At 45.7% G+C, this 14,573-nt stretch overlaps 1 protein-coding gene across 1 annotated transcript in view; it reads left to right on the forward strand.

Moving 5' to 3' along the window:
* The window catches only part of LOC109880844 (inactive carboxypeptidase-like protein X2), a 115,323-nt gene that overhangs the window by 59,126 nt on the left and 41,624 nt on the right, over positions 1–14,573 (forward strand). Inside the window, exon 5 of the mRNA XM_031813205.1 lies at positions 11,610–11,694. Within this exon, the coding sequence (XP_031669065.1) occupies positions 11,610–11,694 (85 nt within the window). The remainder of the gene's footprint in view (positions 1–11,609; positions 11,695–14,573) is intronic.

The following is a 14,573-nucleotide window of genomic DNA, read 5'->3' on the forward strand; positions in this document are numbered from 1 at the left end:
TGACAAGTCACCACAATGTCCTGACAAGTCACCACAATGTCCTGACAAGTCACCACAATGTCCTTGACAAGTCACCACAATGTCCTGACAAGTCACCACAATGTCCTGACAAGACACCACAATGTCCTGACAAGTCACCACAATGTCCTGACAAGTCACCACAATGTCCTGACAAGTCACCACAATGTCCTGACAAGTCACCACAATGTCCTGACAAGTCACCACAATGTCCTGACAAGTCACCACAATGTCCTGACAAGTCACCACAATGTCCTGACAAGTCACCACAATGTCCTGACAAGACACCACAATGTCCTGACAAGTCACCACAATGTCCTGACAAGTCACCACAATGTCCTGACAAGTCACCACAATGTCCTGACAAGACACCACAATGTCCTGACAAGTCACCACAATGTCCTGACAAGTCACCACAATGTCCTGACAAGTCACCACAATGTCCTGACAAGTCACCACAATGTCCTGACAAGTCACCACAATGTCCTGACAAGTCACCACAATGTCCTGACAAGTCACCACAATGTCCTGATAAGTCACCACAATGTCCTGACAAGTCACCACAATGTCCTGACAAGTCACCACAATGTCCTGACAAGACACCACAATGTCCTGACAAGACACCACAATGTCCTGACAAGTCACCACAATGTCCTGACAAGTCACCACAATGTCCTGACAAGTCACCACAATGTCCTGACAAGTCACCACAATGTCCTGACAAGTCACCACAATGTCCTGACAAGTCACCACAATGTCCTGACAAGACACCACAATGTCCTGACAAGTCACCACAATGTCCTGACAAGTCACCACAATGTCCTGACAAGACACCACAATGTCCTGACAAGTCACCACAATGTCCTGACAAGTCACCACAATGTCCTGACAAGTCACCACAATGTCCTGACAAGTCACCACAATGTCCTGACAAGTCACCACAATGTCCTGACAAGTCACCACAATGTCCTGACAAGTCACCACAATGTCCTGACAAGACACCACAATGTCCTGACAAGTCACCACAATGTCCTGACAAGTCACCACAATGTCCTGACAAGACACCACAATGTCCTGACAAGTCACCACAATGTCCTGACAAGTCACCACAATGTCCTGACAAGTCACCACAATGTCCTGACAAGACACCACAATGTCCTGACAAGTCACCACAATGTCCTGACAAGTCAAATCAAATCAAATGTATTTATATAGCCCTTCGTACATCAGCTGATATCTCAAAGTGCTGTACAGAAACCCAGCCTAAAACCCCAAACAGCAAGCAATGCAGGTGGAGAAGCACGGTGGCTAGGAAAAACTCCCTAGAAAGGCCAATACCTAGGAAGAAACCTAGAGAGGAACCAGGCTATGTGGGGTGGCCAGTCCTCTTCTGGCTGTGCCGGGTGGAGATTATAACAGAACATGGTCAAGATGTTCAATGTTCATAAATGACCAGCATGTTCGAATAATAATAAGGCAGAACAGTTGAAACTAGAGCAGCAGCACAGTCAGGTGGAAGTTGAAACTGGAGGCAGCAGCATGGCCAGGTAGACTGGGGACAGCAAGGAGTCATCATGTCAGGTAGTCCTGGGGCATGGTCCTAGGGCTCAGGTCCTCCGAGAGAGAGAAAGAAAGAGAGAAGGAGAGAATTAGAGAACGCACACTTAGATTCACACAGGACACCGAATAGGACAGGAGAAGTACTCCAGATATAACAAACTGACCCCAGCCCCCCGACACATAAACTACTGCAGCATAAATACTGGAGGCTGAGACAGGAGGGGTCAGGAGACACTGTGGCCCCATCCGAGGACACCCCCGGACAGGGCCAAACAGGAAGGATATAACCCCACCCACTTTGCCAAAGCACAGCCCCCACACCACTAGAGGGATATCTTCAACCACCAACTTACCATCCTGAGACAAGGCTGAGTATAGCCCACAAAGATCTCCGCCACGGCACAACCCAAGGGGGGGGGGGGCGCCAACCCAGACAGGATGACCACAACAGTGAATCAACCCACTCAGGTGACGCACCCCCTCCAGGGACGGCATGAGAGAGCCCCAGCAAGCCAGTGACTCAGCCCCTGTAATAGGGTTAGAGGCAGAGAATCCCAGTGGAAAGAGGGGAACCGGCCAGGCAGAGACAGCAAGGGCGGTTCGTTGCTCCAGAGCCTTTCCGTTCACCTTCCCACTCCTGGGCCAGACTACACTCAATCATATGACCCACTGAAGAGATGAGTCTTCAGTAAAGACTTAAAGGTTGAGACCGAGTTTGCGTCTCTGACATGGGTAGGCAGACCGTTCCATAAAAATGGAGCTCTATAGGAGAAAGCCCTGCCTCCAGCTGTTTGCTTAGAAATTCTAGGGACAATTAGGAGGCCTGCGTCTTGTGACCGTAGCGTACGTATAGGTATGTACGGCAGGACCAAATCAGAGAGATAGGTAGGAGCAAGCCCATGTAATGCTTTGTAGGTTAGCAGTAAAACCTTGAAATCAGCCCTTGCTTTGACAGGAAGCCAGTGTAGAGAGGCTAGCACTGGAGTAATATGATCAAATTTTTTGGTTCTAGTCAGGATTCTAGCAGCCGTATTTAGCACTAACTGAAGTTTATTTAGTGCTTTATCCGGGTAGCCGGAAAATAGAGCATTGCAGTAGTCTAACCTAGAAGTGACAAAAGCATGGATTAATTTTTCTGCATCATTTTTGGACAGAAAGTTTCTGATTTTTGCAATGTTACGTAGATGGAAAAAAGCAGTTCTCGAAATAGTCTTGATATGTTCTTCAAAAGAGAGATCAGGGTCCAGAGTAACGCCGAGGTCCTTCACAGTTTTATTTGAGACGACTGTACAACCATTAAGATTAATTGTCAGATTCAACAGAAGATCTCTTTGTTTCTTGGGACCTAGAACAAGCATCTCTGTTTTGTCCGAGTTTAATAGTAGAAAGTTTGCAGCCATCCACTTCCTTATGTCTGAAACACATGCTTCTAGCGAGGGCAATTTTGGGGCTTCACCATGTTTCATTGAAATGTACAGCTGTGTGTCATCCGCATAGCAGTGAAAGTTTACATTATGTTTTCGAATAACATCCCCAAGAGGTAAAATATATAGTGAAAACAATAGTGGTCCTAAAACGGAACCTTGAGGAACACCGAAATTTACAGTTGATTTGTCAGAGGACAAACCATTCACAGAGACAAACTGATATCTTTCCGACAGATAAGATCTAAACCAGGCCAGAACATGTCCGTGTAGACCAATTTGGGTTTCCAATCTCTCCAAAAGAATGTGGTGATCGATGGTATCAAAAGCAGCACTAAGGTCTAGGAGCACGAGGACAGATGCAGAGCCTCGGTCCGATGCCATTAAAATGTCATTTACCACCTTCACAAGTGCCGTCTCAGTGCTATGATGGGGTCTAAAACCAGACTGAAGCATTTCGTATACATTGTTTGTCTTCAGGAAGGCAGTGAGTTGCTGCGCAACAGCCTTCTCTAAAATTTTTGAGAGGAATGGAAGATTCGATATAGGCCGATAGTTTTTTATATTTTCTGGGTCAAGGTTTGGCTTTTTCAAGAGAGGCTTTATTACTGCCACTTTTAGTGAGTTTGGTACACATCCAGTGGATAGAGAGCCGTTTATTATGTTCAACATAGGAGGGCCAAGCACAGGAAGCAGCTCTTTCAGTAGTTTAGTTGGAATAGGGTCCAGTATGCAGCTTGAAGGTTTAGAGGCCATGATTATTTTCATCATTGTGTCAAGAGATATAGTACTAAAACACTTGAGCGTCTCTCTTGATCCTAGGTCCTGGCAGAGTTGTGCAGACTCAGGACAACTGAGGTTTGGAGGAATACGCAGGTTTAAAGAGGAGTCCGTAATTTGCTTTCTAATAATCATAATCTTTTCCTCAAAGAAGTTCATGAATTTATCACTGCTAAAGTGAAAGTCATCCTCTCTTGGGGAATGCTGCTTTTTAGTTAGCTTTGCGACAGTATTAAAAAGGAATTTCGGATTGTTCTTATTTTCCTCAATTAAGTTAGAAAAATAGGATGATCGAGCAGCAGTAAGGGCTCTACGGTACTGCACGGTACCGTCCTTCCAAGCTAGACGGAAGACTTCCAGTTTGGTGTGGCGCCATTTCCGTTCCAATTTTCTGGAAGCTTGCTTCAGAGCTCGGGTATTTTCTGTGTACCAGGGAGCTAGTTTCTTATGAGACATTTTTTTGTTTTTAGGGGTGCAACTGCATCTAGGGTATTGCGCAGGGTTAGATTGAGATCCTCAGTTAGGTGGTTAACTGATTTTTGTCCTCTGGCGTCCTTGGGTAGGCAGAGGGAGTCTGGAAGGGCATCAAGGAATCTTTGTGTTGTCTGTGAATTTATAGCACGACTTTTGATGTTCCTTGGTTGGGGTCTAAGCAGATTATTTGTTGCAATTGCAAACGTAATAAAATGGTGGTCCGATAGTCCAGGATTATGAGGAAAAACATTAAGATCCACCACATTTATTCCATGGGACAAAACTAGGTCCAGCGTATGACTGTGACAGTGAGTGGGTCCAGAGACATGTTGGACAAAACCCACTGAGTCGATGATGGCTCTGAAAGCCTTTTGGAGTGGGTCTGTGGACTTTTCCATGTGAATATTAAAGTCACCAAAGATTAGAATATTATCTGCTATGACTACAAGGTCCGATAGGAATTCAGGGAACTCAGTGAGAAACGCTGTATATGGCCCAGGAGGCCTGTAAACAGTAGCTATAAAAAGTGATTGAGTAGGCTGCATAGATTTCATGACTAGAAGCTCAAAAGACGAAAATGTCATTTTTTTTTTTGTAAATTGAAATTTGCTATCGTAAATGTTAGCAACACCTCCGCCTTTGCGGGATGCACGGGGGATATGGTCACTAGTGTAGCCAGGAGGTGAGGCCTCATTTAAAACAAGTCACCACAATGTCCTGACAAGTCACCACAATGTCCTGACAAGTCACCACAATGTCCTGACAAGACACCACAATGTCCTGACAAGTCACCACAATGTCCTGACAAGTCACCACAATGTCCTGACAAGACACCACAATGTCCTGACAAGTCACCACAATGTCCTGACAAGTCACCACAATGTCCTGACAAGACACCACAATGTCCTGACAAGTCACCACAATGTCCTGACAAGACACCACAATGTCCTGACAAGACACCACAATGTCCTGACAAGACACCACAATGTCCTGGCAAGACACCTCAATGTCCTGACAAGACAACACAATGTCCTGACAAGTCACCACAATGTCCTGACAAGACACCACAATGTCCTGACAAGTCACCACAATGTCCTGACAAGTCACCACAATGTCCTGACAAGTCACCACAATGTCCTGACAAGACACCACAATGTCCTGACAAGACACCACAATGTCCTGACAAGACACCACAATGTCCTGACAAGACACCACAATGTCCTGGCAAGACACCTCAATGTCCTGACAAGACAACACAATGTCCTGACAAGTCACCACAATGTCCTGACAAGACACCACAATGTCCTGACAAGTCACCACAATGTCCTGACAAGTCACCACAATGTCCTGACAAGTCACCACAATGTCCTGACAAGACACCACAATGTCCTGACAAGACAACACAAGTTTCTCCAAAGCAAATAGAAAGTAAAGAAATGTAAAAGCGAACTAAACAGAAACCAGCACGGTGAGCCAATGACCTCATTGGTTAATGAAGGAGACCATTGTTCTCAGGCAGCATCAGGCCTACAGGGGTCCTGTATAAAGCTGATGAACAATATGATCACGTTTAGCCACTTAGCACAATGCTAACCGTAATATAATATACTGAAATAGCAAGTACTCTTCCACTGAAATAGACCAACGAGGAAAGCACATCTAAGTAAACCTACTTAACAGACTGTCTTTTTTTTAAAGCAAATTAAAATTCCCCTTGTTTTGGTTTAGTGAAGAAGAACCATTTAACTCTCTCTCTGCTGATGATCACATCGTCCGTTAGAATCTCCCTACTCTCCCCAGCAGCCTGTGGTCGTATTTGACACCTTCTGCCCTTTGTTCTGGTTAACTGGGAAAAGTAGGCTCTTAATTAATGTCTCTCTCAGAAAACTGCTTGTTAATTTCAGCATTGGAGGCGGGGGGGGGGGGGGGGGGGTGAGCTGAGAAAGCCCCCCTTTGTCATTTCCTTCCAAGTCGTCTCCAGCTGCTGATCTGGAGTTACAGAACACATAAGAAACACAGGGGGCTTTTTTATTTTTTATTTTACCTTTATTTAACCAGGCAAGTCTAACCACTAGGCTACCCTGCCGCCTCTCCACTCTAACCACTAGGCTACCCTGCCGCCTCTACACTCTAACCACTAGGCTACCCTGCCGCCTCTACACTCTAACCACTAGGCTACCTGCCGCCTCTACACTCTAACCACTAGGCTACCCTGCCGCCTCTACACTCTAACCACTAGGCTACCCTGCCGCCTCTACACTCTAACCACTAGGCTACCCTGCCCCCTCAACACTCTAACCACTAGGCTACCCTGCCACCTCTACACTCTAACCACTAGGCTACCTGCCACCTCTACACTCTAACCACTAGGCTACCCTGCCGCCTCTACACTCTAACCACTAGTCTACCCTGCCGCCTCTACACTCTAACCACTAGGCTACCTGCCACCTCTACACTCTAACCACTAGGCTACCCTGCCGCCTCTACACTCTAACCACTAGGCTACCCTGCCGCCCCTACACTCTAACCACTAGGCTACCCTGCCTCCTCTACACTCTATCTACTAGGCTACCCTGCCACCTCTACACTCTAACCACTAGGCTACCCTGCCGCCTCTACACACTAACCACTAGGCTACCCTGCCTCCTCTACACTCTAACCACTAGGCTACCCTGCCACCTCTACACTCTAACCACTAGACTACCCTGCCGCCTCTACACTCTAACCACTAGACTACCCTGCCTCCTCTACACTCTAACCACTAGACTACCATACCTCCTCTACACTCTAACCACTAGACTACCCTACCTCCTCTACACTCTAACCACTAGGCTACCCTGCCGCCTCTACACTCTAACCACTAGGCTACCCTGCCTCCTCTACACTCTAACCACTAGACTACCCTACCTCCTCTACACTCTAACCACTAGACTACCCTGCCCCCTCAACACTCTAACCACTAGGCTACCCTGCCGCCTCTACACTCTAACCACTAGGCTACCTGCCTCTACACTCTAACCACTAGGCTACCCTGCCTCCTCTACACTCTAACCACTAGGCTACCTGCCACCTCTACACTCTAACCACTAGGCTACCTGCCACCTCTACACTCTAACCACTAGGCTACCCTGCCGCCTCTACACTCTAACCACTAGTCTACCCTGCCGCCTCTACACTCTAACCACTAGGCTACCTGCCACCTCTACACTCTAACCACTAGGCTACCCTGCCGCCTCTACACTCTAACCACTAGGCTACCCTGCCACCTCTCCACTCTAACCACTAGGCTACCCTGCCACCTCTACACTCTAACCACTAGGCTACCTGCCACCTCTACACTCTAACCACTAGGCTACCCTGCCACCTCTACACTCTAACCACTAGGCTAACCTGCCACCTCTACACTCTAACCACTAGGCTACCCTGCCACCTCTACACTCTAACCACTAGGCTACCCTGCCACCTCTACACTCTAACCACTAGGCTACCCTGCCGCCCCTACACTCTAACCACTAGGCTACCCTGCCTCCTCTACACTCTAACCACTAGGCTACCCTGCCTCCTCTACACTCTAACCACTAGGCTACCCTGCCCCCTCTACACTCTAACCACTAGGCTACCCTGCCACCTCTACACTCTAACCACTAGGCTACCTGCCACCTCTACACTGTAACCACTAGGCTACCCTGCCGCCTCTACACTCTAACCACTAGGCTACCCTGCAGCCCCAGAAGACAGATGATATTTCTGACGTAGCTCTATTGTAACTGCTATCTGTTACTGTTGCCAGATTTAGAAAAGGTCTGACTGTAAAGAGAGGTTTAATTAGCAGGACTGGGGGATTCCTACAGCACCAGACTCATCACCCCATACGTTCACCCCGGGCTCAGGGTCGATATCTTTATCCAGGAGACGTCTACCGTACCGCTTGTGTGTGTGTGTGTGTGTGTGTGTGTGTGTGTGTGTGTGTGTGTGTGTGTGTGTGTGTGTGTGTGTGTGTGTGTCGGTGTGTGTCGGTGTGTGTCGGTGTGTGTGTGGAGGAGAGAGAACAGAGAGATATGTTGGTTAGATGTATTCTGCATTCGCCCTGAAGAGCGTGTCATCATTCCAGTGAAACCTGTGCCGGCTCCACGCACCAGGCCTACCGGTGCGCCTCCACAGCCCGGTATGCCCTGTGCTGTCTCCCCGCACTCGCCCTGAGGAGCGTATCATCAGTCCAGTGCAACCTGCGCAGGTGCCCAGTCCAGCTCCATGACCAGAGCCTTCCTCTGCGACGATGCCCAGTTTAGGCACGGTGTCCAACCCAGCTCCATGGCGAGAGCCTTCCTCTGCGCCGATGCCCAGTCTAGGCACGGTGTCCAACCCAGCTCCATGGCGAGAGCCTTCCTCTGCGCCGATGCCCAGTCTAGGCACGGTGTCCAACCCAGCTCCATGGCGAGAGCCTTCCTCTGCGCCGATGCCCAGTCTAGGCACGGTGTCCAACCCAGCTCCATGGCGAGAGCCTTCCTCTGCGCCGATGCCCAGTCTAGGCACGGTGTCCAACCCAGCTCCATGGCGAGAGCCTTCCTCTGCGCCGATGCCCAGTCTAGGCACGGTGTCCAACCCAGCTCCATGGCGAGAGCCTTCCTCTGCGCCGATGCCCAGTCTAGGCACGGCGTCTAGTCCTGCTCCATGGCCGGATCCGTGGTCTGGGCGGGTGCTAAGACCCACACCGGACCCGGCACCGACGCTAGTCACCCCCCCCCCCAACCCTTCCCATCTGGTTTCAAGTTTTGCGGCCGGAGTCCGCACCTTTGGGGGGGAGGGGTACTGTCACGACCTGACCATGGAGAGCCCTTCGGGGTTCTCTATGGTGTTTTAGGTCATGGCGTGACTCGGGGGTGTTCTAGTCGTTATATTTCTATGTTGGTGTGTGTATGGTTCCCAATTAGAGGCAGCTGATTATCGTTGTCTCTAATTGGGGATCATACTTAAGTTGTCCTTTGTTCCCACCTGCATCGTGGGATATCGTTTGTGTTAGTGTTTTGAGCACTACGGCTTTCACGTTCGTGTTATGTTTATTTATTTTCACTCTATAAGTATGTGGAACTCAACTCACGCTTTGGTCCGTTCCTATCGACGATCGTGACACATAATTTTTTTTAATTTGCTTAAGTTAGCAAATGCTCTTATCCAGAGTAAGATAGCTAGGTGAGACAACCACATATCAGTCAAATATACAGGATACAAACATTCCATTCCAGCTAAACAATGGATAGACAGATGGAGGATCTTAATTTGATCACTTGTTTGTTGCTGAGAATGCAAACATGTAGTGTATTTGAGTTTTTAAAAGGCTTCTAAAGTTTGAAATGTCAGACTTTGCCCTAATGAAAAACGTATCAACCCCTATAAATGTCTTAGTCGCCTTGGTCCAGTTCTTACGACAAACGTGACGATAAAAATGTCCATTAATTATAATCCACATAATAATTCACATTTCCTGTTGCAGGATTATTTTCCTGCTATAGCAAACTGGCTCAAATTAAGATACAACATCTGTATATCAGGATGGTAAGTTGGTGGTTGAAGATATCCCTCTAGTGGTGTGGGGGCTGTGCTTTGGCAAAGTGGGTGGGGTTATATCCTTCCTGTTTGGCCCTGTCCGGGGGTGTCCTCGGATGGGGCCACAGTGTCTCCTGACCCCTCCTGTCTCAGCCTCCAGTATTTATGCTGCAGTAGTTTATGTGTCGGGGGGCTGGGGTCAGTTTGTTATATCTGGAGTACTTCTCCTGTCCTATTCGGTGTCCTGTGTGAATCTAAGTGTGCGTTCTCTAATTCTCTCCTTCTCTCTTTCTTTCTCTCTCTCGGAGGACCTGAGCCCTAGGACCATGCCCCAGGACTACCTGACATGATGACTCCTTGCTGTCCCCAGTCCACCTGGCCATGCTGCTGTTCCAGTTTCAACTGACCTGAGCCCTAGGACCATGCCCCAGGACTACCTGACATGATGACTCCTTGCTGTCCCCAGTCTACCTGGCCATGCTGCTGCTCCAGTTTCAACTTCCACCTGACTGTGCTGCTGCTCTAGTTTCAACTGTTCTGCCTTATTATTATTCGACCATGCTGGTCATTTATGAACATTGAACATCTTGACCATGTTCTGTTATAATCTCCACCCGGCACAGCCAGAAGAGGACTGGCCACCCCACATAGCCTGGTTCCTCTCTAGGTTTCTTCCTAGGTATTGGCCTTTCTAGGGAGTTTTTCCTAGCCACTGTGCTTCTCCACCTGCATTGCTTGCTGTTTGGGGTTTTAGGCTGGGTTTCTGTACAGCACTTTGAGATATCAGCTGATGTACGAAGGGCTATATAAATAAATTTGATTTGATTTGATTTGATATAGCGTTTGCAAAAAACTAACAAATCATACACATTTAAAACCCATGAATTAAATATCGGAGAATATTTTACAATAGTAAAGGCACTCACAAGCAATCGTTTCTGATGGAACAATGTGTGTGTGTGTGTGTGTGTGTGTGTGTGTGTGTGTGTGTGTGTGTGTGTGTGTGTGTGTGTGTGTGTGTGTGTGTGTGTGTGTGTGTGTGTGTGTGTGTGTCTTGGCCGTGCATAGTAGAATTCTCTTTTTTAGTTTTCATACCATTAGCTACATGGTGTCTCCACTAACCAGAACCAGGTGTCTGCCCATATTTCAGCATTGGTCCCAGAAGGAGACAGTTACTGTAAGTAGAACAAGCTGGGATGGTTCTGGTTCAGAACGGTATACATGTTCTTATGGACAAGATCTCTGAAGATATTTACATATATATTGGCGTAATACATTTGAAATCTACTGGTATGGATCGTATTATATTTGCTGTTACCTAGTGGATTAGCTACAGGTATAGGATCATAATTTGACCTATATTGTCATCGCAAAAAAAAAAAAATGCAGTAACAGCATTTGACCGTTTAGTCCATAATGTTGCTTGATCGGTGGTTAGCTGGACAAAACTAGGCTCCATGAAAAGTGCAATATTAACCGTGTGTTATTTGGGGTTTTCAGAGAATTGATGTAAATCACAAATCTCATCTGCATTTCCTGCGTTGCTGCAAAATTCTCAGCAACAAAAGATTGATCAAAGTATGATCCTACATCTGTACTGTAAAGTTGTCACCTGTAGTTAAATTCACTTTAAGAAATGTATGGTGTCCGTATTAGGAAAAAGACACCAACTCCTAGTGACTCTGACACAGCTTCCATGGACGTTTGCTTCCTAATATGGACACCGTCAGTCCAGGAACAGCTCGGATTTGAACACGTTAAACTAATTCCTTCTTCTTACTGGACTTTCTCTCTCCTCCCACGTTTTAGGAGCGACTGGGTGACATCATACAAGGTCCTTGTGAGCAACGACAGTCACACCTGGGTCACTCTGAAGAATGGATCACAAGACCTGGTGAGTAGCTGGCTGAGATCATGATCAATAGATATGAATGGGGTGGAGATCAATAGATATGATTGGGGTGGAGATCAATAGCTATGATTGGGGTGCAGATCGATATATATGATTGGGGTGGTGATCAATATATATGATTGGGGTGGAGATCAATAGATATGATTGGGGTGGAGATCAATAGATATGATTGGGATGGAGATCAATAGATATGATTGGGGTGTGATCAATAGATATGATTGGGGTGGAGATCAATAGATATGATTGGGGTGGAGATCAATAGATATGATTGGGATGGAGATCAATAGATATGATTGGGGTGGTGATCAATAGATATGATTGGGGTGAAGATCAATAGATATGATTGGGGTGGAGATCAATAGATATGATTGGGGTTGAGATCAATAGATATGATTGGGATTGAGATCAATAGATATGATTGGGGTGGAGATCAATGGATATGATTGGGGTGGAGATCAATAGATATGATTGGGATGGAGATCAATAGATATGACTGGGGAGGAGATCAATAGATATGATTGGGGAGGAGATCAATAGATATGATTGGGGAGGAGATCAATAGATATGATTGGGATGGAGATCAATAGATATGACTGGGGAGGAGATCAATAGATATGATTGGGGAGGAGATCAATATATATGATTGGGATGGAGATCAATAGATATGATTGGGGTGGAGATCAATAGATATGATTGGGGAGGAGATCAATAGATATGATTGGGATGGAGATCAATAGATATGATTGGGATGGAGATCAATAGATATGATTGGGATGGAGATCAATAGATATGATTGGGATGGAGATCAATAGATATGATTGGGGTGGTGATCAATAGATATGATTGGGGTGGAGATCAATAGATATGATTGGGCTTGAGATCAATAGATATGATTGGGATTGAGATCAATAGATATGATTGGGGTGGAGATCAATAGATATGATTGGGGTGGAGATCAATAGCTATGATTGGGGTGCAGATCGATATATATGATTGGGGTGGTGATCAATATATATGATTGGGGTGGAGATCAATAGATATGATTGGGGTGGAGATCAATAGATATGATTGGGATGGAGATCAATAGATATGATTGGGGTGTGATCAATAGATATGATTGGGGTGGAGATCAATAGATATGATTGGGGTGGAGATCAATAGATATGATTGGGATGGAGATCAATAGATATGATTGGGGTGGTGATCAATAGATATGATTGGGGTGAAGATCAATAGATATGATTGGGGTGGAGATCAATAGATATGATTGGGGTTGAGATCAATAGATATGATTGGGATTGAGATCAATAGATATGATTGGGGTGGAGATCAATGGATATGATTGGGGTGGAGATCAATAGATATGATTGGGATGGAGATCAATAGATATGACTGGGGAGGAGATCAATAGATATGATTGGGGAGGAGATCAATAGATATGATTGGGGAGGAGATCAATAGATATGATTGGGATGGAGATCAATAGATATGACTGGGGAGGAGATCAATAGATATGATTGGGGAGGAGATCAATATATATGATTGGGATGGAGATCAATAGATATGATTGGGGTGGAGATCAATAGATATGATTGGGGAGGAGATCAATAGATATGATTGGGATGGAGATCAATAGATATGATTGGGATGGAGATCAATAGATATGATTGGGATGGAGATCAATAGATATGATTGGGATGGAGATCAATAGATATGATTGGGGTGGTGATCAATAGATATGATTGGGGTGGAGATCAATAGATATGATTGGGCTTGAGATCAATAGATATGATTGGGATTGAGATCAATAGATATGATTGGGGTGGAGATCAATAGATATGATTGGGGTGGAGATCAATGGATATGATTGGGGTGGAGATCAATAGATATGATTGGGATGGAGATCAATAGATATGACTGGGGAGGAGATCAATAGATATGATTGGGGAGGAGATCAATAGATATGATTGGGGTGGAGATCAATAGATATGATTGGGGTGGAGATCAATAGATATGGTTGGGATGGAGATCAATAGATATGATTGGGGTGGAGATCAATGAGGCATAGTTGTTACAGCAGTTCTCACTTTGTCGGAACATTCTGGAAGAGTTTGTTTCTTGGATCATATTGATCAGATTCCAATGTCATTAGCGTCATCTAAGTAAGAATTACCATGATCCATAGATGTACTGTATTACCATGGTCCATAGATGTATTACCATGGTCCATAGATGTATTACCATGGTCCATAGATGTATTACCATGGTCCATAGATGTATTACCATGGTCCATAGATGTATTACCATGGTCCATAGATGTACTGTATTACCATGGTCCATAGATGTATTACCATGGTCCATAGATGTATTACCATGGTCCATAGATGTATTACCATGGTCCATAGATGTATTACCATGGTCCATAGATGGTACTGTATTACCATGGTCCATAGATGGTACTGTATTACCATGGTCCATAGATGTACTGTATTACCATGGTCCATAGATGTATTACCATGGTCCATGGATGTACTGTATTACCATGGTCCATAGATGTATTACCATGGTCCATAGATGTATTACCATGGTCCATAGATGTATTACCATGATCCATAGATGTACTGTATTACCATGGTCCATAGATGTATTACCATGGTCCATAGATGTACTGTATTACCATGATCCATAGATGGTACTGTATTACCATGATCCATAGATGTATTACCATGATCCATAGATGTACTGTATTACCATGATCCATAGATGGTACTGTATTACCATGGTCCATAGATGTACTGTATTACCATGATCCATAGATGGTACTGTATTACCATGGTCCATAGATGTATTACCATGGTCCA

Source organism: Oncorhynchus kisutch, unplaced genomic scaffold (genome assembly GCF_002021735.2).
Source record: "Oncorhynchus kisutch isolate 150728-3 unplaced genomic scaffold, Okis_V2 Okis04b-Okis11a_hom, whole genome shotgun sequence".
Classification (NCBI taxonomy): domain Eukaryota; kingdom Metazoa; phylum Chordata; class Actinopteri; order Salmoniformes; family Salmonidae; genus Oncorhynchus; species Oncorhynchus kisutch.